This window comes from Pituophis catenifer, unplaced genomic scaffold (assembly GCF_029215685.1).
Source record: "Pituophis catenifer annectens isolate HBS135680 unplaced genomic scaffold, rPitCat1.0.hap2 SCAF_5, whole genome shotgun sequence".
NCBI classification, from domain to species: domain Eukaryota; kingdom Metazoa; phylum Chordata; class Lepidosauria; order Squamata; family Colubridae; genus Pituophis; species Pituophis catenifer.
Window position 1 is genome coordinate 69772935 of NW_027256885.1, and position 25815 is coordinate 69798749.

Below are 25815 nucleotides of genomic sequence, written 5' to 3' on the forward strand. Positions count from 1 at the left end.
ATTCTGCCATCTCTGTGAGTTGTGGGTAAACCATCCTCTGCTACCAAATTGTTACTGATTTCTAGGATCTTACCCAATAACTCCAAACACAGGATGCAGTGAACCAATGCTCTTTATTGATCAATGTTTCTATTACAGGTATTCAGCTGGAAGTGACCCCTGGACTCCTGGACCGTGTCTTAAGTACCTGGGAGGCGGAGCTGAGGTAAGGAGGGGTCAGGGGAGGATCTAGGTGGATGTAGAGTTAACCCTTATCATACCTGGGATGGTGAATGGTGGGCATTTAATTTATTTTTTTTGCAATTGCAATTTGTAATTCTTGGCTGGATTAGCGCCAACCTTGAACTGCGGTCGTTACGCGGGGATGCGTGCAAAGGGTGAACATGAGATTCCTCTTTGAGGAACCGGTGTGTGTGTCCCAGTTGAAGGATTTGGTCTCTCCTTCATTTTCCTCAAGTCATTAAATGAGGACTTGGTGAAGTTCAGGTCGACCTTCACTCAAGTTTGGGACCGGTGCTCTCTCTTTTTCTCAACCTGCTTCCTTGCTAGGGATGCTGCCTTCTGGAAGGGTGGGATATTATGCATCTAGTAAAGAGAAAGGGGATTTAATTTTTTTCTTTTTGCAGAAAAAAAGACAGGAGTACTCCATCAATAATGCTCTTTTTTTCTTTTTTCTTTTTTTTTTAATTTTGTGCCTTCCAGTCAGTGTTGAACTGCTGGCAACCACTTGGGTAGAATCTCTGCAGCTTTCTTGGCAGTTTCTTTTTTACATTTTTCAGAGTCACTCAAAATTCCCCCTTTTTTGCCTCCTTCCTTCCTTAGAGCTGCCAGAAAGGGACTACTAACTAGTCCAAGGTCACCTAGCCAGGCTTTGTGCCTTAAGGCAGATCTAGGATTTCTGATCTCCTGGTTTTTTAGCCCTGATGCCTTAAAAGCAGTGATGGTGAGCCTTTTAGAGACCGAGTGCCCCAAACTGCAACCCAAAACCCACTTATTTATCGCAAAGTGCCAACACGGCAATTTAACCTGAATAATGAGGCTTTACTACCTAAAATAATGATAAGCAAGGCAGAGTTCAGCTAATTGTTCTAAGAAAAAAAGGTGATAAATGCACTTTTATGCCCCTTCATTTTTTTTCTGCTTTTGAAATATTATGTTTAGCAACAATATCATTTCTTTCCCTCCCTCTCTCTGTGTCTCTCTTCTCCTTCCTCTCTCTCTTTCCCTCCCTCCCTCTCCCTCCCCCCCCCCCGTGGGAGAAACACGATGGAGCTGGGCTGGGGCGACAGTGCAAGTGCCCATAGAGAGGGCTCTGAGTGCCACCTCTGGCATGCGTGCCATAGGTTCGCCACCACTGCCTTAAAACCAACACACCAAACTGGCTCTCTAGTAACGCATTGCTTGACTTTAACCCTTCCTTCCTCTGAGAATCCAAAGCTGTTAAAAATTCTCTCATTTTCTGCTTTTGTCTCTCAGGCAGGAATCTCCCTCTCTATCCTGTTGGCCAGTCCAATAAGCAGAATCATACTGGTTGAGGCATGTGCAGGTGTGATAAAAAAAAACCCCATGGCTAGCTTTGTGACTTCAGATGGTACTGATAGTTGGGCTCAATCACACAGGTCATTTTAATCTTAGGAATGTCTATGGAGGTTCTCGGTCATCTATGTCGCCGTTGTCCCAAAGATGTGTTGTGGCCTGCCAGCGGCCTGCGTGGTTTGTGGCTGATCCTGACGATGAGGAGGCTGGTGTGGTGTCACGCCAGCAGCCTGTGCAACCGGCGCTCGAGTCGGACAGCGAGGAGGCTGAAGAGGATGTGGTGCCAGAGGCAGAGACTCAGCCAGGGCCTTCAGAACCTCCAGAGGCTCCTTCAAGTGAAGAGAGTGAAGTGGAGGAGTGTCTTCTCAATGCTCAAGCACGCAGGGCTGCCAAAAGGCAGGAGTGGCTACTCAGGAGGAGGTCTCCTCAAGAGTAAGGCTTGGGGCTAATTGGCCACTCCCTTAGCCTATTTAAGTTCGCACACAGATAGCAAATGTTGCTGGAAACAATGTTTGGTCCTACGCAGAGCATTTTGAGAGTGAGTTTTTTGTTACAACTTGGTTTCTGGGCTGATTGCCAACCCTTGTCAGACTTTGTTTAATCTCTGTAATTCATAGCAGGCTGATAAGGACATTGGTGGTTAAAGCCTGCATTTTGAAAGGGGCTGTTTGTATTAAACTGAGTTTTTGGAGCTGTGTGTGTGTGTGTGTGTGTGTGTGTGTGTGCTACACTTCTTGGGACCCGTAGCTGGGGCAGAACAAGATGCTTTTTGAAAAGGCAACTGGACTTTATTGATTTTTCTTGAAGATGTTAACACTTCTTATCCAAGCCGCTCCTTCAGTTCTAACTAGTCACAAATGGAAAGGAATTGTAGAAATCCTTTCCATTCCCCATTAGTTAGTTAAAACCGAAGAAGCTTCTTCGATAAGAAGTAAAACATATTCAAGAAAAATCAAAGTCCAAAGACATTTCTGAAAGCACATTTGGGACAATCTTAGCAATGCTTCTTTCAGGGAAAAAAAGTAAAAAATACCCAACCTCTATACACCAGCCTAATAGTGTCAATTGGTGGGCACTAGAAGTTGGGCTTTTTCTACAGTGGCCCCTGCTCTATGGAACATCCTCCCTTTGGAGATTAGAATGGCTTCAACCCTGTTAGCCTTTCATAAGGTGCTAAAAACCTGGCTGTGTTCTGAGTTTGGGGTGCTGAAGAGAGCCCAGTTTCCGGGCTGCATTGCTAACTGGCCAAGTATCTTGGCTGCTATGTATATTTAATTTGGATTTTTTAAATTGTTTTGTTTTATAATGTTTTAATATTTTACTTGTAATATGTTTTTGAATTGTAAACTGTACAGATCTTTGACTGAGATGGGTGGCTGTAGCAATTGACTAAATAAATAAACTCCCCCCATAGAATATTCCTTTTTTGTGGATGATTCAAACAATTTCCCTCAACTTTTTGTTTGTTTTAAGGAAGGGAGTCACTTGCCAGAAGGAAAGGAAGCTGTTTGTGTTATTCAATGGAATATTCAGATTTTAGGAAAGAGACAATCTCCTTGAGAACTGAAGATGAGGATTATAAACGTTAATGAATTGTTAAACTAAACTTAAGCCAGTTTGGTCTAGTGGTGAAGATACCTCGCTAGAAATCAGGAAACTCTGAGTTCTAGTTCTGCATTAGGCATGAATGGATGTTGAATGGAGTTGGATGACTTTGGGCCAGTTCTTCTCTCTTAGCCTAACCCACTTCAAAAGGTTGTTGTTGTGGAGAAAATAGGGGAAGGAATAATTATGAGGTATGTTCCCTGTCTTGAGTTATTTATAAAAATAATAAAGGAATAATCTAAACAATGTAAATAAATAAACTTAATATAGTCACTTCAGTTTGAACGTAGGGGAATTGGGAAGGTTAGATTGAAATTTTCAGTATTAGCCAAGGAAACCTAAAGGATGCCTTTTCCCAGCACAATCAAGGATAGGGTTGTGAGGGTAAATTGAAAGAAGGTTCCTAAGTAATCCATTACAAACTCCTGGAGAAAAAATAAGATATAAATTTAATAAATAATTAAATAATTTCTCAACAGATTGTGGTTGTTGTTAACTAGCTCATTATTTCATGGTCTCCTCCTGAATGTAATTTAGGTGGCGGGACTGGATTTATTGGCCGAAACTTAAGCCGGGTACTAAGGAGCCAAGGCCATGAAGTCACCCTTATTTCTCATCAACCTGGAAAGAACCGGTTAACCTGGGTAAGGAGCAGGGGCTTAAAACAAGCTAAAACTGAGAAAGATATGTTTAAATTCTTTCCAGATTGGACGGTTGCAGTTTAATTTCTTCTGAAGTGACAATGGAAGAAAGATTTGTATAGATCAGGGATCAGCAACCCGTGGCTCTGGAGCCGCATGTGGCTCTTTCATCCCTCTGCTGCGGCTCCCTGTTGCCACCACAGTTTTGAGAGGAGCTTCTGGTTATGGGGAGAAAAAGCACAGCGCACCTGGAAGAGACTCTATGGCAAGGGGCGGGTTTTCTTGTCAGCTCCACAATTGATAGGACTTTCAGTTAGGACAGGTAGAGGAAAAAGGATGCCGCGCTACGAGGAGACTCTATGGTGGGGGAACCAGACTTCCAGTCGGCTCCAGAATTGAACGGGGGGCTTCCGGTTAGGACCTTTGTGGCTGTTTGAGTGTTTAAGGTTGCCGACCCCTGATATAGATGAAGAGGAGATGGAAGTTACAGAAAAAAATGAAGAATCTATAGGGCAGCTTATGGGAGAAGTTAGATGAATTTAAGGCCAAAGTGGAAATTTTAGAAAGTAAAACAGAAATTATGAACAACGCTATGGAGAAGGACATAGACAATCTGGCATTACTGGAAGGGAGAGAAAATAAATTTTATTTGAGATTTAGAGCAGTTCCCGAGAAGACCCCAGAGAAAAGATTCTTCAAGCTTTAATAAACTTGTTTGAATGGGATGAAGATGATATGAAGGCAGAAACTGACAAAGTGTATAGAATCAACAGAATATTGGCAAAATCAAAAAAATGTACCAAGGAATATTCTTGGGCACTCTTGTCAGGAGGACTAGAAGCCTGCCATTCTACAAAATGCTTCATAGGTGGCATTTGGCACCTGCAAGACTAGCAAAGATGTTCCCCAATGCGCAGCCAAATTGTTGGAAATGTGGTCATGGCCATGGCACCTTCTTTCATACGTGGTGGACATGCCCCGAAGCAAAAAGGTTCTGGAGCAAAATCTGGAGATGGTTGAAAGACATACTTAAAGAAGACATTGATCTGAATCCAGAAATATTTCTCCTGGGAATGGTAAAGAAAGGGTACGGAAAGGAAAAGGTCCACCTCCTAATACACATAACTACAGCTGCCAGACTAGCATACGCTCAATACTGGAAAAAGAAAGACCTACCACCAGATGACCTTATAATTAATAAAATATTAGAGTGTGCAGAGATAAGTAAATTAACTCACGAGATAAATTAACGATGAAAATTCTGATTATGATACTGTGTGGGGAAGATGGTACGAATGGGTAAATGATAGAATTAAGGAAGAAACAAAAGGTGCAGAAATTAATTAGAAATGTATAGTACAAATGACACCAGATACTTATTCATGTATATATGTATAAACACTGTGAATCCGATGTTAAACAGAATTGTTATTATATTTTATTTGTGTATAAAAAATCAATAAAACTGTACAAAAAAAAAAATAGAAGCCTGCCATTTCTTTGCTTGTTGACAAAAGCTGCTCCCATTGAGCGCTAAAATGCAGTGACAAAGCAGAACGGTTTATTTGGATGCTCATTTGCTGTCAATGGGGACAGCAAAGTTAATGATAGGGAATGCATGAGCCATTTGTGATTGGAATGTATACAGGTAGTTCTCAACTTACAACAGTTCATTTAGTGACAGTTCGAAGTTACAACGGCACTGTAAAAAGTGACTTATGGCCATTTCTCACACTTAGGATCATTGAAATATCCCAATCAAAATTCAGATGTTTGGCAACTGACTCATATTTATGACCTGTTGCTGGGTCCCAGGGTTATGTGATCCCCTTTTGCGACCTTCTGACAAGCAAAGCCAATGGGGAAGCCAGATTCACTGAACAACTGTGTTACTAACTGTACAGCTGCAGCGATTCACTTAACAACTATGGCAAGAAAGGTCATAAAACAGAGCCAGTCACTTAACAACTGTCTCGCTTAGAGACAGAAACTTTGTGCTCAATTTATGGTAATAAGTTGAGGACTACCTGTAGTTAATAATTAAGCCTCTAAAATATTGTAGAGCGAGGATTGATTTAGTCTCTGGGAGGTAGAAATCAGAAGGATTCTAAAGTAGGGGTCCCCAACCTGTGAGCTGCAGCCCACGAGCTAATCACCACCGGTCCATATGAGTGGCCAGTCAGTGCACGCACCTCCACGTGCGTGAGCCTCGTCCGGGTGCCCGCAGCCCAACTCATGAGCCGCTTCACAAGTGCCCATGGCCCCACTCGTAGGAGCCCACAGCCCCACTCACACCAGCCTCGTCACGGGAATTCGTGGCCCCATTTGCGCGAGCGTCACCATGAACATCGCAGGTGCGCGTGCACACATGTGCTTGCCCCTCCCACAAAATCATCCCCTCTTTTCCCCCCTCCCCTGCTTCAGGCCGCCAACCCAGAAAATTTGGGGACCCCTGCAGTCTAAAGAATAGCTTTTCAATCTAATCATTAGTAAAAAGTTTTAAGCTTTTAGGAACTAAAGTGCAGCTCATTTCACCCGATGCAGTGGACTGACTAGATTGGTGTAGAATTTAAATTGGGGTGCAGGGGGAAAGGAAATGTGACACTATCGATTTCTGTCACCTAAAAATCAGCTTAATACAATAACAAAAAAAAAATTGCATGTTTTGGACTTCTCAGGTAATGTTTTCTGTCTAGTTTCTTTCTAGTTCTGTCCTGAGTATTTGGGATAAGGTAGAAAACTCTAGACTTTTCAACCGTGGAGAGTTAGCTAAAATAATTATTCTATAACCCTAGAAGGATTATAGAAGGATCTAGAAGGATCTCATTTGTAGCAAAGGTTTGTTTATATGTGTAATGGTATGTGAGGACATCCTTGAGGGATGGGAAGAGCTATTGCCCTGAAAACAATCAGATATAAGAAAGGCACTTAGGAAAGACCCATCTTAATGGATCAAACAGTTTTAAAAGTGTCGACTGGAGATTTGTACCTTCAGACTTGCAAGATTCTATTAATAAATTCCCCTTTTACGATCTTGTAATCCCATAATTCGGGGGTAGAGTCGGGTGACTGAATGGAGCTGAACCGTTCGTAGCAGATATTTATACTTGGGTTATCTGCCGCTACCTGGGCTTGAACTCTCACCACTAGGCCACAATGCTGCTCATTTGCAAGATACTATTAACGTAGCCTTATAATAAAGTATAATTAGCTCATATAATTGTCTTTCCTGTCTGGTTTATCTGGGAACTCTGTCAAAATGCATTTGTTTATCAGATTTAAATTAGGTTTAGGATTTTTTTAAAAATTTTTTTTGCAAATGAACAAGATGGAATACTTTTGTCATATTTGGAAAGTTGTTCTGTTAATAATATTTTCTCTTATTCATCAATAATTGATTTGATGTTTCCGTGTATTGCTAATACCGTTGTTATACGCAGCAGCTTTTTCCTCTGTTAATGATGGGGGATATATGTTACAGATGAAAATACCTAACCTGATATCTGTAAATATGTGTGCTTGTGTATATGTCATTGTGTGATGTCATTGTGTCACTTACCATTGGTTAGTACTTACCATTAGCCCCGCCTTCTCTGTATATAAGTTCTCGCTCCTCTCAGATTAGCGCTTGTCTAATTGTGTTCCTGAGGAAGAAAAGAAATAAATATTACTATTACAAGAAAGTCTACAGTCTCTTATATATGGGCCTAACCAGGATAACCAAACTAGCAACAAATTGGTAGCAAGAGGATGGTTTGGTAGGCCCAACCAAAAATAAAGATGCAAGACTCACAAAAAGAAAAAAGAAGACCTGTCACCAGATACACAACAAAAAGAATGGCAGCCCAGCTGACTCCTGACATATATACACCAATTGAAAACATGAAGAAACAAACGCAATCACAAGAATATGAACAGCTAACGCAAAACGAACAACCACTAGCTGAAGCAGAAGAACCCTTCTCAACGCCAAACAAAGAAGATGAAGTAAAAAGAAAAATACTACAATTAATAGAAACAACTACAACTGAATCAAATCTGCTTGTGAAAATCCGCAGCATGATAAAAGACCACGGAACAGCAGCAGATAAAGAAAATAACAAACAAGAAAACTACGAGGTAAGAAACTCAACCCCTAACTTCAAAAACGACACCAAAGATGGCGACAGCTTCCCGCCTTTTTCATGGCAGCCATCTTACCCACCTAATACCTCTAAAATGCCTGACCAATTAATAAAAGAATTCCAAACCTCAAAATACGAAATGAAAAATGAAAACTACCAAGAAGATGACTACCTGAGCCCAAAAACAAATAAAAAACAATTATTTAAACAAAGCAAAGCTCAACCTACTGAAGTAGAAATAGACAACGCTATACAAGTGCTGACTGCAGCACTCGGGACTAAACTAAAAATACCAAACGAACTATCAGAAAACAAATTAGAAAATTCTAAACTACCATCAGCAAAAAGCCAAAAAGAAACAGACTGCCTAAACAAAGACCTAGCCACCCGAAGAAAGACGCGCTGGCAATCATACTCACCTACCGAAGAGCAACTCGCAGAGCAACCCGGCTCCATCGGCAACAGCAGCAGAGAAAATGGCCGACAAGCCTCCAGTGTCTTCTCCCCCGATCCTCGCGACTCCGGAGACTCCACGACGAGCAGAGCAGCATCCCAGGCATTTTCCAGCCACCAGAGGCCCTCCGGAGACAAAACAGAACAACGGAAGGCCGTCTGGGACATCACCCCGGGAGCTGCAAACAAAGGAACCTCCCTCGCCGACTGCTGGAAGAAAATGAAGACTGAGCATGCCCAGAAAGAGCCTGCAGAAAAGGAAAAAGGAAACATAGATACAAGTCAAGACAACATAGAGATAAGTAAATACAGACATACATCTACCATCCCCAGACCTTATTGTGAGTATGCTAAGGTCTTAAACCATGGACAGCTACTAAACATGAATAACACCTCACTACACTCAGGGACAATACCTCCAGACTTTATAAAATTGAAATTAGATGGAAGCAACTTAATGGAATGGGATCAGTGTTTACAGATTGTATATTTGAAAGAAAATGTTTTATTTTTTATTGATAACCCACCAAATAAGCCTTGGACCTATGAAATAGACTGCCTCCATCACAAAGCATACTATATGTTAATTGTTTCTATTTCCCCAAGTATACTCCCCAGTATAGAGCATAATTTAACTGTATTTGAAGTATATCAAAAATTATTCAGACTGTTCTATAGCAAAAATGTAGCCACTACCACAAAAATCTCTAGGGAATTCTATTCTGCCAAACTAAAACATGATACATCCATGAGTGAACATATCTTGAATTTAAACGCTGTAAGAGCAGACCTTATTCAAAGGGGAGAAACCATTTCTGACAACACCATGAAAAGCATTATAATTAACTCACTAGATCACAGCTGGGATAACTACATTACCTTAATAGATAACCTAAGTATAGAGCAAATTACTTTAGAAAACCTTACCAATAAGCTTATTACTGAAGATAGACTTAGAAGAGAGCGATATATACAACAAAGAGAAGGTAGAAATCAAAGAAGGACTGATTTCAGGGCCAGAGACAGATACCCACATGAATGTCTCACATGTGGATCTGAAAGACATCAGAGTAGAGACTGCCCCAAGAATATAGGATACGGTGACTCATATAAACACAAGGATAGAAGAATACATTTTTTAGACAGAACTTCCCCAGATTACAGGTATAAGAGAAGAGAATCACCACACTCTAGAGAAAGACAAACATACAGAAATAACCCTAGAGAAAATAAGAAAGGATCACTATATGGAATAAGAAATAATAACACTTTGATATCTGATTCACTCAACACCTGGCTCATAGATTCAGGAGCCACATGCCATACAACTCATAATAGAGAAATATTAAGTAACTTCACTGAAAAGAAATATTATATTAAAGTAGCAAACCAAAATAAAGTCCTAGTGAGAGGAATAGGAGACACGCATATAAAAGGTATAGGAAAAATAGAGGGGGTATTATTTGTGCCCGAAATTCCAAATAACATATTGGCAACCCTAAAGTTAAGCATAGAGAATGAAATAGAAACCACTTTCAGAGGTGGAAAGGTATTCATGACTAAGAACAACAGAAACATAGGTAAACTATTTACAAATGATGGACTAACATACCTACTGCCACAAGATAACGAACTAGTCTATGCAAACTATCAATTAAGAAACGAAAAACCAAATTCAGATAGCCATGATGAAAATAATGATAAGAATGCATCAAACACTGATACTAATATGTCTAAAAATTTAAACAATGGAAAACCTATTCACGATAATTGTAGTCACTTACTCCACAGAAAGCTAGGACACGCGAGCTTTCCAGTCATACGAAAAATGTTAGAGTGTTCCGAAGATTTAAAAATAAAGAACTGTAAAAATTACTTAGAGTGCTCTGTGTGCAATTCATCCAAAATTAAAAACAAGCCAAAACCCAAAAAAGCCACTCGCACCACACAATCAACCTTTCAACTAATTCATATGGATGTAGTAGGCCCATTAAAACCTTCAATTAAATATAAAAAAAGATACTTCCTGACCATAGTCGATGACTATAGTAGATTTGGTTTTGTATACACCCTTAACCACAAAAGTGAGGTTTTCAAAAAATTTAAGGAGTTCTTTAAAATGGTAGAAACACAACACAATACCAAAATCAAACAAATAATGACCGACAGGGGGTCGGAATTCCTATCCAACGAATTTTCAACTTGGCTAAAATCACAAGGAATATTACACTTTAAATCTTGTCCATTTTCCCCATTCCAAAATGGAGTTTCTGAAAGGAAAAATGGTTTGCTACAAACCATGGTTAAATGTGTGTTAGATGATGCTGGCTTAAACCAGTCATTCTGGGCTGAAGCCCTTAATTATTCCAATTACACTATAAATCGCTTATGGTCCAGTACAATCAACAAGACCCCATACGAACTCATGTATGGAAGGAAACCAAAAATTGGGCATTTACACGTGTTTGGTGTATCTGCTGATGTATATGTGCCCTCACAGTTAAGGCGCAAAGGAGAGAAAGTATCCAAAAGACTAATATTTATGGGGTACGAATCAGGAACCAAGGGATATCGCTTCATTGATAAAAATAATCACTTCATTGTATCCAGATCTGCCGTGTTTCATGAACACATGAACTGGTCAAAATTACATCTCAATGAAATTTACCCAGAATCAAAAAATATTACACACACGCACGCAAAACATCACACATCAGATACGAACCCCAAATCCACATCCACTAACAGAATCAAATGCCCAGTAATAGTTAATGATGAATGGAAAAAAGGACACCCCACTTTGAAAGTAGATCAATTAACCGAAAAAGAAGCTAAGTATATGCATAGCGATGAACATCCCCAGAATAGGCCCATTAGATCCAATAGGGGCATAATTCCTAAAAGATTAGATGATTACGTACTGTCTATCCAAGCTAAACACCTGACTCCTAACACATATGATGACATACTTAAGCTACCCCTAGAAGAAAAAAGTAAGTGGGAGGAAGCAATGAAAAAAGAGATGGACAGTTTGAGAGAACTAAATGTATATACACCAACAGACCTGCCTACTGAGAAATCCCCTATTGGCACTAGGTGGATCTATAAAATCAAGGAGCTAGAGGATGGTAAATTCCTATACAAAGCCAGGTTGGTGGCTCAAGGCTTTGCCCAAAGATTTCCGGATGACTATGAAGACACTTACTCCCCAACCGTTAGATCAGAAAGCGTGAAAACAGCACTAGTGTTAGCTTCTATCTTAAATCTGGAAGTATATCAATTTGACGTGCAGACAGCCTATCTACACGCTGATCTAGATAAAGAAATTTATGTGAAAGCACCCCCAGGAAAGGATACAAAAAAGGGAGAAATTTGGCTATTAAATAAGAGCCTTTATGGACTAAAACAGTCCGGTAAGCGGTGGTATGAGTGCTTATCAAAGATACTTAAAAATATGGGTTTTGTAGCTACTTCATCTGATTTTTGTTTTTTCACAAAAAAAAATAATGATTCTATTGAATATGTTTTGATTTATGTTGATGATATATTGTATTTTGGACACAACAAAATTAAATGTGATAATTTCGCTGAACAACTAGGCAAAAATTTCAACTTAAAAATATTAGGAAAGGTAAATAAGTATCTAGGAGTCCAAATTGACAAAACAGATAAGGGGTTCAAATTATCTCAGAAAGACAAGATTATGGAACTCATACAAAAATGTAACTTAATTAACTCAAAAATTTGTGATACTCCTATGTCAACTGATTTTTATAGGAATGTGTATAATGAGTACGAACCATTCAAGGATAACACGTTATATCGATCAATTATTGGGTCCTTATTATACATATCTAATTGGACCAGACCTGATATCACCCTTGCTGTAAATTTGTTATCAAGACATGTAAGCAATCCTAACTCATACCACTGGGAAGGAATTAAGAGGATTCTAAAATATCTAAAGTCTAGCATTGATATGTGCTTATTCTTAGAACCATTCATTTCTGAAAAACCAACTTTGACCTGCTACGCTGATGCTGATTGGGCTACTGATTCAAAAACCAGAAAAAGTACTTCTGGATATGTTTTTCTTATAAATGGCTGTGCGGTGCACTGGTACACAGGCAAACAGAATCTAATTGCCACTTCCACAGCGGAAGCCGAATATGTTTGTTTATCCAAAGCGGTCAACAATCTAACTTGGTTCGATGACTTGTTAACCAATGTGTGGGATGAACCTGTTTATCCAATTATTATCAATGAGGACAATAAGGCAGCAATTGATATATCTGCTTCCGAAGCAATAGGTCAACGATCTCGACATATTGATATAAAATATAAACATGTGAGACAACTGTCAAGTATAGGATTTATTAAAGCTGTCCATTGCGATACTAGTGAACAAATTGCTGATATCCTCACTAAGCCATTGCCAATCAAACAACATATGTATTTGACTTCCAAACTTGATGTACATATATAATCTTAATAACCCACCATTAGTTAGGTATTTTAGAGGGGGATTTGTTACAGATGAAAATACCTAACCTGATATCTGTAAATATGTGTGCTTGTGTATATGTCATTGTGTGATGTCATTGTGTCACTTACCATTGGTTAGTACTTACCATTAGCCCCGCCTTCTCTGTATATAAGTTCTCGCTCCTCTCAGATTAGCGCTTGTCTAATTGTGTTCCTGAGGAAGAAAAGAAATAAATATTACTATTACAAGAAAGTCTACAGTCTCTTATATATGGGCCTAACCAGGATAACCAAACTAGCAACAATATAGTAAAATGGGTTTGAAGAGAAAAAAAAAACAACCTGACAAATCCTGAGTTTGTGTTTTCATTTCTAGGATGAACTCTCCCGTGTGGGCCTCCCTTCCTGTGAAGGAGTGGTCAACCTGGCTGGAATAAATGTCCTCAATCCTCTTCAGAGGTAAGTTTCAATGATTTTGGACACGGTCAGTTGCAGGACATGAATGTGGTTTCCTTACATTCACCGACTGTTTCCTCAGTTGTGCTTAGAAGTAGGGATGTTAAGCAGAATTGACAAGTGCCTTTGCAACAAGACGTCTTGCCTCCAGAATTGTTCTGTTCCTGTTCCTGTTCCTGTTCCTATTCCTATTCCTATTCCTATTCCTATTCCTATTCCTATTCCTATTCCTATTCCTATTCCTATTCCTATTCCTATTCCTATTCCTATTCCTATTCCTATTCCTATTCCTATTCCTATTCCTATTCCTATTCCTATTCCTATTAGAAGGCTTGCCTTCAGAATAATTCTATTCTATTCTTTTGTTTTTTTAATATAAAATTTGTAATTTTATTAGAACACATATTGGACATTTACACAACATACAACATATAAATAACTTATCATATTTAAGCATTGTTTCTTAGTGGTCTTCCAGTTATTACTTTATTCTTCTTCCCCTTTATCTTAATCTATTACTCCATCTTCTTCCCCTCCTTTTCCTTCCCCCCCTTTTTTTTCTCCTTTTTCCCCTATAGAGAACTGTACATTTTAGTTATCTTTACTATTATACATTTCTACCTTCATATTATATACATTTTTATTCCACTCCTCACATGATACATCTCTATTTTGTACTTCTGTTTTTCTCTCCTAATAGTTATCTTTATTGTTAGTCTTAAGCCAATTATACCATTTATTTCATATTCTATAATATACTGTCTCTTCTTTTTCCTTAATTTCTTTTGTTAATCTGTCCATCTCAGCGCATTCTAAGATCTTATCTATTAGTTCTTCCTCTGTTGGAGTTCTTTCCTGTTTCCAGTTTTTTGCATACGTTATTCGTGCTGCTGTTAAGATGTGTAGCATCAAATATTTTATTTCTTTGGAATATGGTTTTGTAAAAATTCCTAACAAGAATGTTTCTGGCTTCTTTTCTATTTGTTGTTCTGTTATTTGTTCTATCCATTTCTTAATGTTTGACCAATTTTTTTTTTGCTGCTGGACACGTCTACCATAAATGGTAATATGTTCCTTGGGATTTCTCACATTTCCAACAAATTGCACTGTTGTTCGGGTGTATCTTTGCCAGTCTTGTCGGTGACAGATGCCATCTGTAAAATATCTTCAACTGATTTTCCTTGTATGCCGCCGATAGTGTTAATTTTGCATTCACTTGCCACATTGTTTCCCACTTCTCCAAATCTATTGTATAATTAAAATTCTGCGCCCATTTGATCATTGTATTCTTCACTGTTTCCTCCTCCATTTTATATAGTAATAAAAATTTATGAATTTTGCTAATTAGTTTTTCTTCTGATTCTAATATAATTTTATCTAATTCTTGTTTCTCTCTTTGAATTTCGTGTGTTTTTGTAAGTTCCTTATATTTAGATTGAATTTGTGAGTAGGTCCACCAATCAATTTCTCTATTCATGTCCGATTCCAACTGTTGTTTTGGTTTCAATTTTCCTTGTTGTTCTATTAAATTTTTATATCTTACTACCTTTTTAAGTTCTGTTAAATTTGGATGTCTTACTGCTTCTAATGGTGAAAGCCAAATCGGTATTTTCGTGTAGTGCTGTTTTTTAATTTTTAACCAGGTTTGTAATAGTGCATTCCTTATTGTATGTCTTTTGAAATAGGTATGAGTTTTGTATTTTCCGTCCCAGAGGAATGAGTGCCAACCCACTTGTATTTCATGTCCTTCAATTGTTAGTATTCTATTATTTTTTTAATTCCATCCATTCTTTTACCCAGGATAACCCAGCCGCTTGATAGTAAGTTTCCCATTCTGGGAGTGCTGTTCCTCTGTCTTTTGTGTCCTGTAGTAATTTAAGTTTAATATGTGGGCGCTTCCCCTGCCATATAAATTTGGATGTTATTTTATTCAATGTTTCAAAAAAGTTTTTTTTCCAATTTTATTGGTATGACCTGAAATAAAAATAAAATTTTTGGTAAAATATTCATTTTAATGGTGGAGATCCTTCCCATTAGTAATATCTGTAAATTTCTCCAGTTGCTTAAGTCTTTCTTTATCTGTATTATTAATTTATCGTAATTATTTTCTTTTATTGCTGAACTTCTTGCCGATAGCCAAATCCCTAGGTATTTTATTTTCTTAGTTGTTTGAATTTGTATAATATTCTCCAATTCTTTTTCTTGTTCCTTTGTGAGATTTTTTTGTTATTAATTTCGATTTGTTTTTATTTATTTTTAATCCTGCCACTTCTCCAAATTCTTCTAATTTTTTAAACAGTTTTGGTGCTGACTCTAGTGGTTCTTCTACTATAAAAACAAGGCCTGAACCTTGTATTCTTCTCTCCTTATCCTTAACCCTTTAATTTCTTGGTCTTCCCTGACCCTTTTTAGAAGGATCTCCAATGTTAAAATATACAATAGTGGAGAAAGTGGGCATCCCTGCCTAACCCCTTTTGTTATGCCAAATTGATCTGTGGTATCATCATTCATAATTATTCTTGCCGTTTGTTTTGTATAAATTTCCCCTATAATTTTTTCGAATTTTGTCCCGAATTGCATAGTTTTTAGTTGTCCCATTAGAAATTTCCAATTTAGAGTTCCGGTGGCTCCGCGTAACGCCGACGGAGCTCCTTTTAGGAGCTCCAGCCCCGTGACTCCGTATAGCCGCTAGAACAGTGAAAATCAGCTGTCTAGTGTCTTGAAAACTCTCCCCCAGGGAAAAGGGGGAGAGAAGAGCAGAAGGGTCTGGGTAGAGCTCCCCTAGACCCCCAGGCTTTTTTTTTTAAGCCTGGGGTTTGCAGGGTGAGAGCTCCCTGAAAGCCCTTCAAAGCTCCGGAGCCGGAGCTTAAAGCAGACCGAAGCGTCGTGACCACACCAGCAAAGCAACTAGAAGGATTAAAAAGAATTTGGATTTTGGATTTTGGATGCTGGCAGAGTTAATCCAGGAGACTAAAAATGCAAGTATTGTACGCTAACTCCGTTTAAAAAAAAAGATGGCGCCTTAGGGCGTGAAAAATGAAACCTATAAGTGAAAGTCCTTGTTAACATCAGTAACATTGTTAAAGCTATTGGGTTATTCAAGAAAAAGATTTAAAGTGGAAGTGGAATGGAAAAGACTGTGGTATTGATTTTACCTAATTTATATCCCTAATTTGTCTGGAAATAATTGGAGTTAATGACCTGATAGCTGAATTAATACAAACATAAAGAGACAATTGAAAAATGGCTGAAATTAAAGATGGATTATATGAGTCAGCAAACTTACAAGTAGTGACTGCGAAGGACTTAAAAGACTTTTTAAAATCTTTTACTGCTGAGATAAGACAGATAATTAAAAGAACTATTCAAGATTTTAAATTGGGGAATAATAATGACTTGCTGGCTGAAAAAGAGGAAGAAATTAATCAGGACAATGTGCCTTTGGAGGGTAAAAGAGACATTGTTGGGGCTAAAATGGAGGTTATTATATCAAAAACACAGGTTTTGGAAGAGGCTTCCATTCAATTAACTGAGAAACAGCAAGAGGACTCTTTACTGCAGGTTGATAAATATTTTGACAAGTTTTGGCTCTACAGACAGAATCAATATATAAGGAACGAACTGATGGACTACAAATGCAGGAAGAGTCGAAATGGGGGCTTCAAGTTAAAGGAAACAACCCCAAGAAGAGAACGAATTCCTAAGACATATCAACTACAATTTCAAACCAAACATTTTTCGAAAATAAAAGCAGGGGGAGGAGCAATGCTGAAGAAGAAAGTATTATTGAAGAAGGACTGGAAAAATATAGAAAGAAAGAAAGACTGGTCATATTTTGGAGATAGTCTCATGATGTTAAAAGATTTAATTAAAGTTGGATAACTTCTGAATTTTATGGTAGTTTTAAAGTATTGAAGCTTAAAGGTGGATAACTTAAAATTTAATGGATAACTTTTTGAAAGTTTTGAAACTTATATTTTGGAGAATGTTCTGCTAATGTATTAAGAGATTTTAAAATGTTTAAAATAAGATTATGGGTTTTTTTTATAAATGTGAAATGTGATAAGAGAATTTATAAAAGGAAGGTTGAAGTATAATTTTTAAAAGGGGAGTTAACAAGTGTGAGAGAGTTTTGAATTCTGTAATAGTTAGCATATTTTAGCTTATGTTTGTTAAATGCTATATCCTGTTTTTGCTCTGGGAAGTCGGGGGGGAATTGGGGAGGGGGGGTTTGGGTGGGGATAAAATGATGTATGATAATTGATTGTGTAATGTTTGGTTGTTTGAATATAAAAAATAAAAAACTTTTGTTTCAAAAAAATAAATAAATTTCCAATTTAGATTATCGAATGTTTTTTGGGCATCAAGGAAAACCAGTGAAGCTTGCTTTTCCGGATGTGATTCGTAGTACTCTAGTGTGTTTATTATTATCCTCATATTGATTTGACGGCCTGGTAGAAATCCATTTTGGTCCGAGTGTATGTGATTATTTAATACTTTTTTGATTCCTTCCGCTATAATTGCTGCAAATATCTTGTAATCTGTATTTAGCAGGGAGATTGGTCTGTAATTTTGAATTAACTGGTGGTCTGTATCTTCTTTGGGTATGATAGTAATTATTGCTTCTGTCCAGGTTGTCGGAATTTTTGCCTTTTCCAAAGCCTCGTTATATAGTTCTAACATGGTTTCTTCCAATATTTCCTGTACGTTTTTGTATAGTTCCACCGGTAGCTCGTCTGGCCACGGGGTTTTATTGTTTTTTTTGTTTTTTCAGTGCCAATTCCAATTCGAGTTTAGTTATCGGTCTGTTTAATATTTCTCTTTGTTCTTCTGTAATTGTTGCCATTTCTGATCCTTCTATATATTGTTTTACTTTTTCCTCCTCTACTACTTCTTGTTTGTATAAATTTGAAAATAATGTCTGGATAATTTCCTTTTTGGCTTCTCTTCTATATTGAATTTCCCCTTTTTCATCCCTGAGTTGGTATATCATTCCTTTATCTTTTTCTTTTTTTAGTTTATATGCCAACCATCTGCCTGTTTTATTCGCAAACTCAAAATAGTTTTGTTTTGCCATTTTTATTTTCTGGGCTATTTCTTTTTGATTTATCAAATTTAGTTTATGTTTAATTATATTCCTCTTTTATTTTTTTATTTTGTGGACATATTTGTAATTTATGTTCTGTGTTTTTTAATTCTTCGTATAGTTTGTCTAACTGTTGTCTCCTCTCTTTATTTTTCTTCCCTATATATGCAATCGTCAGCCCTCTTATGTATTTTGCCGCTCTTATCGCGTCATCAGATAACCGCCCAGCCGCCCTGTTTAGGGTGACCCGCTCCCTCCTCCATCTGGGAGCGCAGGAGGACCCCTTGCAGGGCCGTGCTGAGGATTTTGCAGGGCCGTGCTGAGGATTTTGTACAGTATCTGGATGATAAAATAACTCAGATTCGGGAAGACTTGGCCGCCGACTGGGTTAGTTCAGACGAGATGACTGAGGCAGGCCTTGAGAGTGTTATCTGGGAGGAGTTCGATCCTGTGGCTCCCGAGGACGTGGACAGGATCTTGGGACGACTGAACGCAACCACATGTTTATTGGACCCGTGTCCCTCCTGGTTGGTGCTGGCTTCCCGGGAGGTTACACGAGGCTGGCTCCAGGGGATTATTAATGCTTCTTTGAGCGAGGGTGTCCTGCCGGCCGCCTTGAAAGAGGCGGTGGTGAGGCCTCTCCTCAAGAAGCCATCCCTGGATCCGGCTATTTTGGCTAACTATCGTCCAGTCTCCAACCTTCGCTTTATTGCGAAGGTTGTTGAGAGTGTGGTGGCGTGACAGCTTCCCCAGTACCTGGATGAAGCTGTCTATCTGGATCCGCTCCAGTCCGGCTTCAGACCTGGGTACAGCACGGAAACGGCATTGGTCGCGTTGGTGGATGATCTCTGGAGGGCCCGGGATAGGGGTTATTCCTCTATCCTGGTCCTATTAGACCTCTCAGCGGCTTTTGATACCATCGACCATGGTATCATGTTGCGCCGGCTGGAGGGACTGGGAGTGGGGGGCACCGTTCTGCGGTGGTTCTCCTCCTATCTCTCCAACCGGTCGCAATCTGTGTTGACAGGGGGGCAGCGGTCGACCCCGAGGCGCCTTGTTTGTGGGGTGCCGCAAGGGTCGGTCCTCTCGCCCCTCCTGTTCAACATTTATGTGAAGCCGCTGGGTGAGATCATCCGTGGTTTTGGGGTGGAGTTCCATCAGTACGCTGATGATACTCAGCTGTACATTTCCACCCCAGACCATCCCAACGATGCCTTGGAAGTGATGTCCCAGTGCCTGGAGGCGGTGCGGGTCTGGATGGGGAGAAACAGGCTTCGACTCAACCCTTCCAAGACCGAGTGGCTGTGGCTGCCGGCGTCCCGGTATAGCCAGCTGACGCCATCGCTGGTTATTGGGGGCGAATCATTGGCCCCCACGGAGAGGGCCCGCAACTTGGGTATCCTCCTGGATGCGCGGCTGTCTTTAGAAGGGCATATGACAGCCGTGGCCAGGGGGGCTTTTTGTCAGGTTCGCCTGATACGCCAGTTGCGCCCCTTTCTGGACCGGGACTCCCTACGCACGGTCACTCAAGCACTCGTCACTTCTCGTCTGGACTATTGTAACGCTCTCTACATGGGGCTCCCCTTGGGGTACACCCGGAGGCTCCAACTGGTGCAGAATGCGGCTGCGCGGGGGATTATGGGAGCGACGGGGCGCTCCCATGTGACTCCTCTCCTGCGCGAGCTGCATTGGCTTCCGGTGGACTTCCGGGTGCGCTTCAAGGTGTTGGTGATCACCTTTAAAGCGCTCCATGGCTTAGGGCCAGGGTACTTACGGGACCGCCTTCTGCCACCAATAGCCTCCCACCGGCCGGTTCGCTCCCACAGAGAGGGCCTCCTCAGGGTGCCGTCGGCCAGACAATGCCGGGTGACGACCCCCAGGAGGAGAGCCTTCTCTGTGGTGGCACCTACCCTATGGAACAATCTACCCCCAGAGATACGAGTGATCTCCGACCTCCGGATTTTTCGTCGGGCCCTAAAAACTTATTTTTTTCAGCTAGCCGGTCTGTCCTGATTTTAGGGTTAGTTTTAAAAATTTTAATATTTATTTTAATTGACAAGTTTTAAATTATGGGCCAAATTTATAAATTATTTTAACTTTATTTTTTAACTGTGATGTTTGTATAGATGTTTTTTATCTGGCTGTTCACCGCCCTGAGTCCGAAAGGAGAAGGGCGGTATAGAAATTCGAATAAATGAAATGAAATGAAATGTACGCTTTTGTTGTATCCCAAATATTATGTAAGGAAGTATTCTGTTTTTTGTTTATCTTAAAAAATAGTTCTAATTCCTTTTCTAACATTTGTTTAAATCCTTTTTCTTTACATATTTTTTGATTCATTGTCCATCTCCTAAATCTTTTTTTCCCCTTCCATTTTATAAATATTGCGTTGTGGTCTGCCCATTCATTTACTCCTATCTCTATTTTCTCTACCCCTGTCCTAATATCCGCAGTCATCCAAGCCATATCGATTCTAGACCAGGATTGGTGTGGGTGGGAGTAATATGTATATTGATTCTCTAGTTCATGTGTTTCCCTCCAAACATCTCTCAAATTTAAGTCCGCGGCCATATTAAAGAATTCTTTTGGAAGTGTTTCTTTTTCTTATTTTTTTTTACTGCTTTTGTAATCTTTTTTGGCATCTACTGTAGCGTTATAATCTCCGATTAGGCAGATATCTTCATATTCTAATTCTAATATTTTTTTGTTTATTCCTTTGAAAAATTCCTGTTGATTTTTGTTAGTGGCATATATTACTACTAATAATGATTTTTTCTTTTCTGCTTCTAACTCAACCATCACCGTTCTTCCTTCCTTGTCTGCATATATTAATTTCGATTCTATCCTTTCTTTTACATAGACCGCTACTCCTCTTTTTTTTTTTTTTTTGTATCAGCGATGTATATAATTTTCCTAATTTTGGGTTTTCCAATATTTTTTGGTATCCTTTTTTGATGTGTACCTCCTGGAGGCATATCACATCTGCTTCTGATTTTTGTAATTTTGTAAATGTTTGCGTTCTTTTCTTCGGTGAGTTTAATCCATTTATGTTTACCGAGAGAAGTTTGATTGCTTCTTCCATTGCCTAATGTAGCTGTTTTTTGGTGTATCTTGTCTCCATCCGTCTTTTTGCTTTCGTACCTTCTTTTTCCTCTCGTTCTTTTTCTTGACTCTTTCTTACTTCTTTCTCTTGCTCCACATCTTCTATTTGCTCTTCCTCTTGACTTCTGCTTTCTGTTTCTCCTTTACTTTCCTGTTCCTCTTCCTGTGTAAAGTGCAAGTTAAAGAATTCTCGTGCTTTCTCTAATGTGTCTACTTTATAGTTTTTGTCTTGCCATGTGATTAAGATCCCGTCCAGTGTTAGCCATCTAAACATTATTTTATATCTGATCAATTGAGTTGTTAAGAACTGGTATTGTTGGCGTTGGTTCCTAATTCTTCGAGGTATTTGTTTTAAAATTATGATTTCCTTACCCTTGTGTGTCAAAGTTTCTTCTCTTGACTTTCTGTATACTTCATCTCTAATTGTTTGTTTTGAGAATCTAACGTGCACTTCCCTCTCCAGACGATGTCTTCTTATGTAATTTGTATGTACCCGATATATTTCGTCCAAATGCCCTCTTATTTCTGATTCGTCTCTTTGTATTATTTCTGACACTATCTCCGCCATTTTTTCTCCCAAATCTTCATCTTTTTCTTCTATTACAGTCAGGTCCAGAAATATTGGGACATCGACACAATTCTAACATCTTTGGCTCTATACACCACCACAATGGAGTTGGAATGAAACAAACACAATGTGCGTTAACTGCAGACTGTCAGCTTTAATTTGAGGGTATGTACATCCAACTCAGGTGAACGGTGTAGGTCTTACAGCAGTTTGCATATGTGCCTCCCACTTGTTAAGGGACCAAAGGTAATGGGACAATTGGCTTCTCAGCTGTTCCATGGCCAGGTGTGTGATATTCCCTCATTACCCCAATTACAATGTGCAGATAAAAGGCCCAGAGTTCATTTCAAGTGTGCTATTTGCATTTGGAATCTGTTGCTGTCAACTCTCAAGATGAGATCCAAAGAGCTGTCACTATCAGTGAAGCAAGCCATCATTAGGCTGAAGAAACAAAACAAACCCATCAGAGAGATAGCAAGAACATTAGGCGTGGCCAAAACAACTGTTTGGAACATTCTCAAAAAGAAGGAACGCACCGGTGAGCTCAGCAACACCAAAAGACCCGGGAGACTACGGAAAACAACTGTGGTGGATGACCGAAGAATTCTTTCCCTGGTGAAGAAAACACCTTTCACAACAGTTGGCCAGATCAAGAACACTCTCCAGGAGGTAGGTGTATGTGTGTCAAAGTCAACAATCAAGAGAAGACTTCACCAGAGTGAATACAGAGGGTTCACCACAAGATGTAAACCATTGGTGAGCCTCAAAAACAGGAAGGCCAGATTAGAGTTTGCCAAACAACATCTAACAAAGCCTTCACAGTTCTGGAACAAGATCCTATGGACAGATGAGACCAAGATCAACTTGTACCAGAGTGATGGGAAGAGAAGAGTATGGAGAAGGAAAGGAACTGCTCATGATCCTAAGCATACCACCTCATCAGTGAAGCATGGTGGTGGTAGTGTCATGGCGTGGGCATGTATGGCTGCCAATGGAACTGGTTCTCTTGTATTTATTGATGATGTGACTGCTGACAAAAGCAGCAAGATGAATTCTGAAGTGTTTCAGGCAATATTATCTGCTCACATTCAGCCAAATGCTGCAGAACTCATTGGACGGCGCTTCACAGTGCAGGTGGACAATGACCCAAAGCATACTGCAAAAGTAACCAAAGAGTTTTTGAAGGGACAGAAGTGGAATGTTATGCAATGGCCAAGTCAATCACCTGACCTGAATCCCATTGACCATGCATTTCACTTGCTGAAGACAAAACTGAAGGGAAAATGCCCAAGAACAAGCAGGAACTGAAGACAGTTGCAGTAGAGGCCTGGCAGAGCATCACCAGGGATGAAACCCAGCGTCTGGTGATGTCTATGCGTTCCAGACTTCAGGCTGTGATTGACTGCAAAGGATTTGCAACCAAGTATTGGTCCCTTAACAAGTGGGAGGCACATATGCAAACTGCTGTAAATCCTACACCCTTCACCTGAGTTGGATGTACATACCCTCAAATTAAAGCTGACAGTCTGTAGTTAAAGCACATTGTGTTTGTTTCATTCCAACTCCATTGTGGTGGTGTATAGAGCCAAAAATGTTAGAATTGTGTCGATGTCCCAATATTTCTGGACCTGACTGTATATTTTGAAAGCGCAAGAAGTATGAAGCTTTCTCCATCTCAAGCATCGCTATTGAGTCGGACAGTTCCTTATTTAGTTGAAACACTTTTTGCTCCATTGCCTCCACTTTTGTCTCTACTTGGTCTATTTTTGTTTCTGCTTTTTTAATTCTTTGTTCATTTTCTGTTATTGTTTGTTGGATATCTCCAATTTTGTCATTCATGTTTTTAATCTCCTCCTTAACCTCTCCTATTTCATTTTTGATTTCTGCATGGAACATTTTCATTTCTTCATGATTATCTGCAATTTTTTCTTGTGTTTTTAATAATGTTTCTTGAATCATTTGAAACATATTCTGCATAGCATTTAGTGTTATTTCCGGCTTTTCTTTTTCTTTTCCTATCATGGTATCTATTGTTCTTTGCTGTAGTGGTGATGCCACTGTTGTTGTAGAATTTACAGTTGGTTTTTTTCCTGTTTTCGCTATAGTGGTTATAGTTGACATTTTTAATGCTCGTGTGAAGTTTTCCCACACTAACATATAAATATTTATCGTTGGTCTTTCTCCTCCTATACACACACCTTTATCTTTTATATATTTTTTATATATTCTACTTATGTAAATATACACTATAACATAGTACTATGACACACTAACAGTATCACAATATCACAGTATTATTAATTATCTTGCAAATCAATGTATAGTTAATTTACTTATTTTTTCTTTTATATTCCAAAATTATAAAATTAATATCTTTTTTCAATGCAATAAACAATTATAACTGTAATACAATTCCTCTTCCCCCCCCTTACTTTACTGTTTATATATATATATTTGTATATAGGAATAAGAGTATATATTTCTTCTTTCCTTGTTGTTATTTGATGCTCCTTTTCTTCTTCAATCTTGCTTGTAGTTATAATTATAATTATTTTCTATCGTACAATAATGTCAGTCCTCTTTCCAATCTCAGTCTCTCACCTTCAGTCCATTACAGTCACCGATCACAGTTTAAATCCCACAAATTTTCAAAAAGTTTCTTATTTTCTTCTTTACCTTTTAGAGTATTTAGAGTATTTAAAGTTATTTGATTTCTCCGATTTTCCACTCTCTCCAGTTCTCTCCGTCTCCGTCTCAGGATCTTAACTCTGTCACTCCTCCGATTCTGCTTACTCACTCCCTGGGTTCCTCCTTCTCTTGCGCTGTTATCTTCCTCTCCTGCTGTGCTTCCCCTTTAATCGCCGCCACTTGTTAGTCCATCCTTTTCGTGCCCACCTCACTCTGTGCTTCTCCGTGTTTTACGGTTTCTCCTTCTGGGTCTATTTCTGCCACTCGAAACTTCTGTTTTCACTCTTTGCTTCCCTCTAAGTGGCCGCCATCGCTCCTATCCGCCTTAAAGGCTGACTTCCTCTCCACCAGCTTTAAAGGGGTTTTTCCTTTATCCTCCCTGGCGATAGCATGTCGCCCGGGGGCTTCGGAACTTCCCCTTTTATTTCCCGATCCCTACAGGCTCGAGAATGCCCTATAAGAGCTTCTAACAGAGAGTTTTTTGGGTTCCAGAAACGGCGCCCCGTTTCTTCACCCTCTCCCTCTCCACGATGATGTCACCACTGGAAGTCCTATCCTATCCTATCCTATCCTATCCTATCCCATCCCATCCCATCCCATCCCATCCCATCCCATCCCATCCCATCCCATCCCATCCCATCCCATCCTTCCATTCCACTCCACTCATTTTCTATTCCATTCCATTCCATTCCATTCCATTCCATTCCATTCCATTCCATTCCATGATTCTATTCTATTCTATTCTATTCTATTCTATTCTATTCTATTCTATTCTATTCTATTCTATTCTATTCTATTCTATTCTATTCTATTCTATCCTATCCCATCCCATCCCATCCCATCCTTCCATTCCACTCCACTCCATATTTTCTATTCCATTCCATTCCATTCCATTCCATTCCATTCCATTCCATTCCATTCCATTCCATTCCATTCCATTCCATTCCATTCCATTCCATTCCATTCCATTATTCTATTCTATTCTATTCTATTCTATTCTATTCTATTCTATTCTATTCTATTCTATTCTATTCTATTCTATTCTATTCTTCCATTCCACCCCACCCTACT

General features: G+C 39.2%; 1 protein-coding gene across 1 annotated transcript in view; it reads left to right on the top strand.

Annotated features, from left to right (window-relative positions):
- Nucleotides 1-1266: 1266 nt before the first annotated feature.
- Nucleotides 1267-25815, top strand: part of SDR39U1 (short chain dehydrogenase/reductase family 39U member 1) — a 34721-nt gene continuing 10172 nt past the window's right edge. The window contains exons 1-4 of the mRNA XM_070944785.1: nt 1267-1294; nt 2027-2074; nt 3679-3785; nt 13221-13303. Of these exons, the coding sequence (XP_070800886.1) occupies nt 1267-1294; nt 2027-2074; nt 3679-3785; nt 13221-13303 (266 nt within the window). The remainder of the gene's footprint in view (nt 1295-2026; nt 2075-3678; nt 3786-13220; nt 13304-25815) is intronic.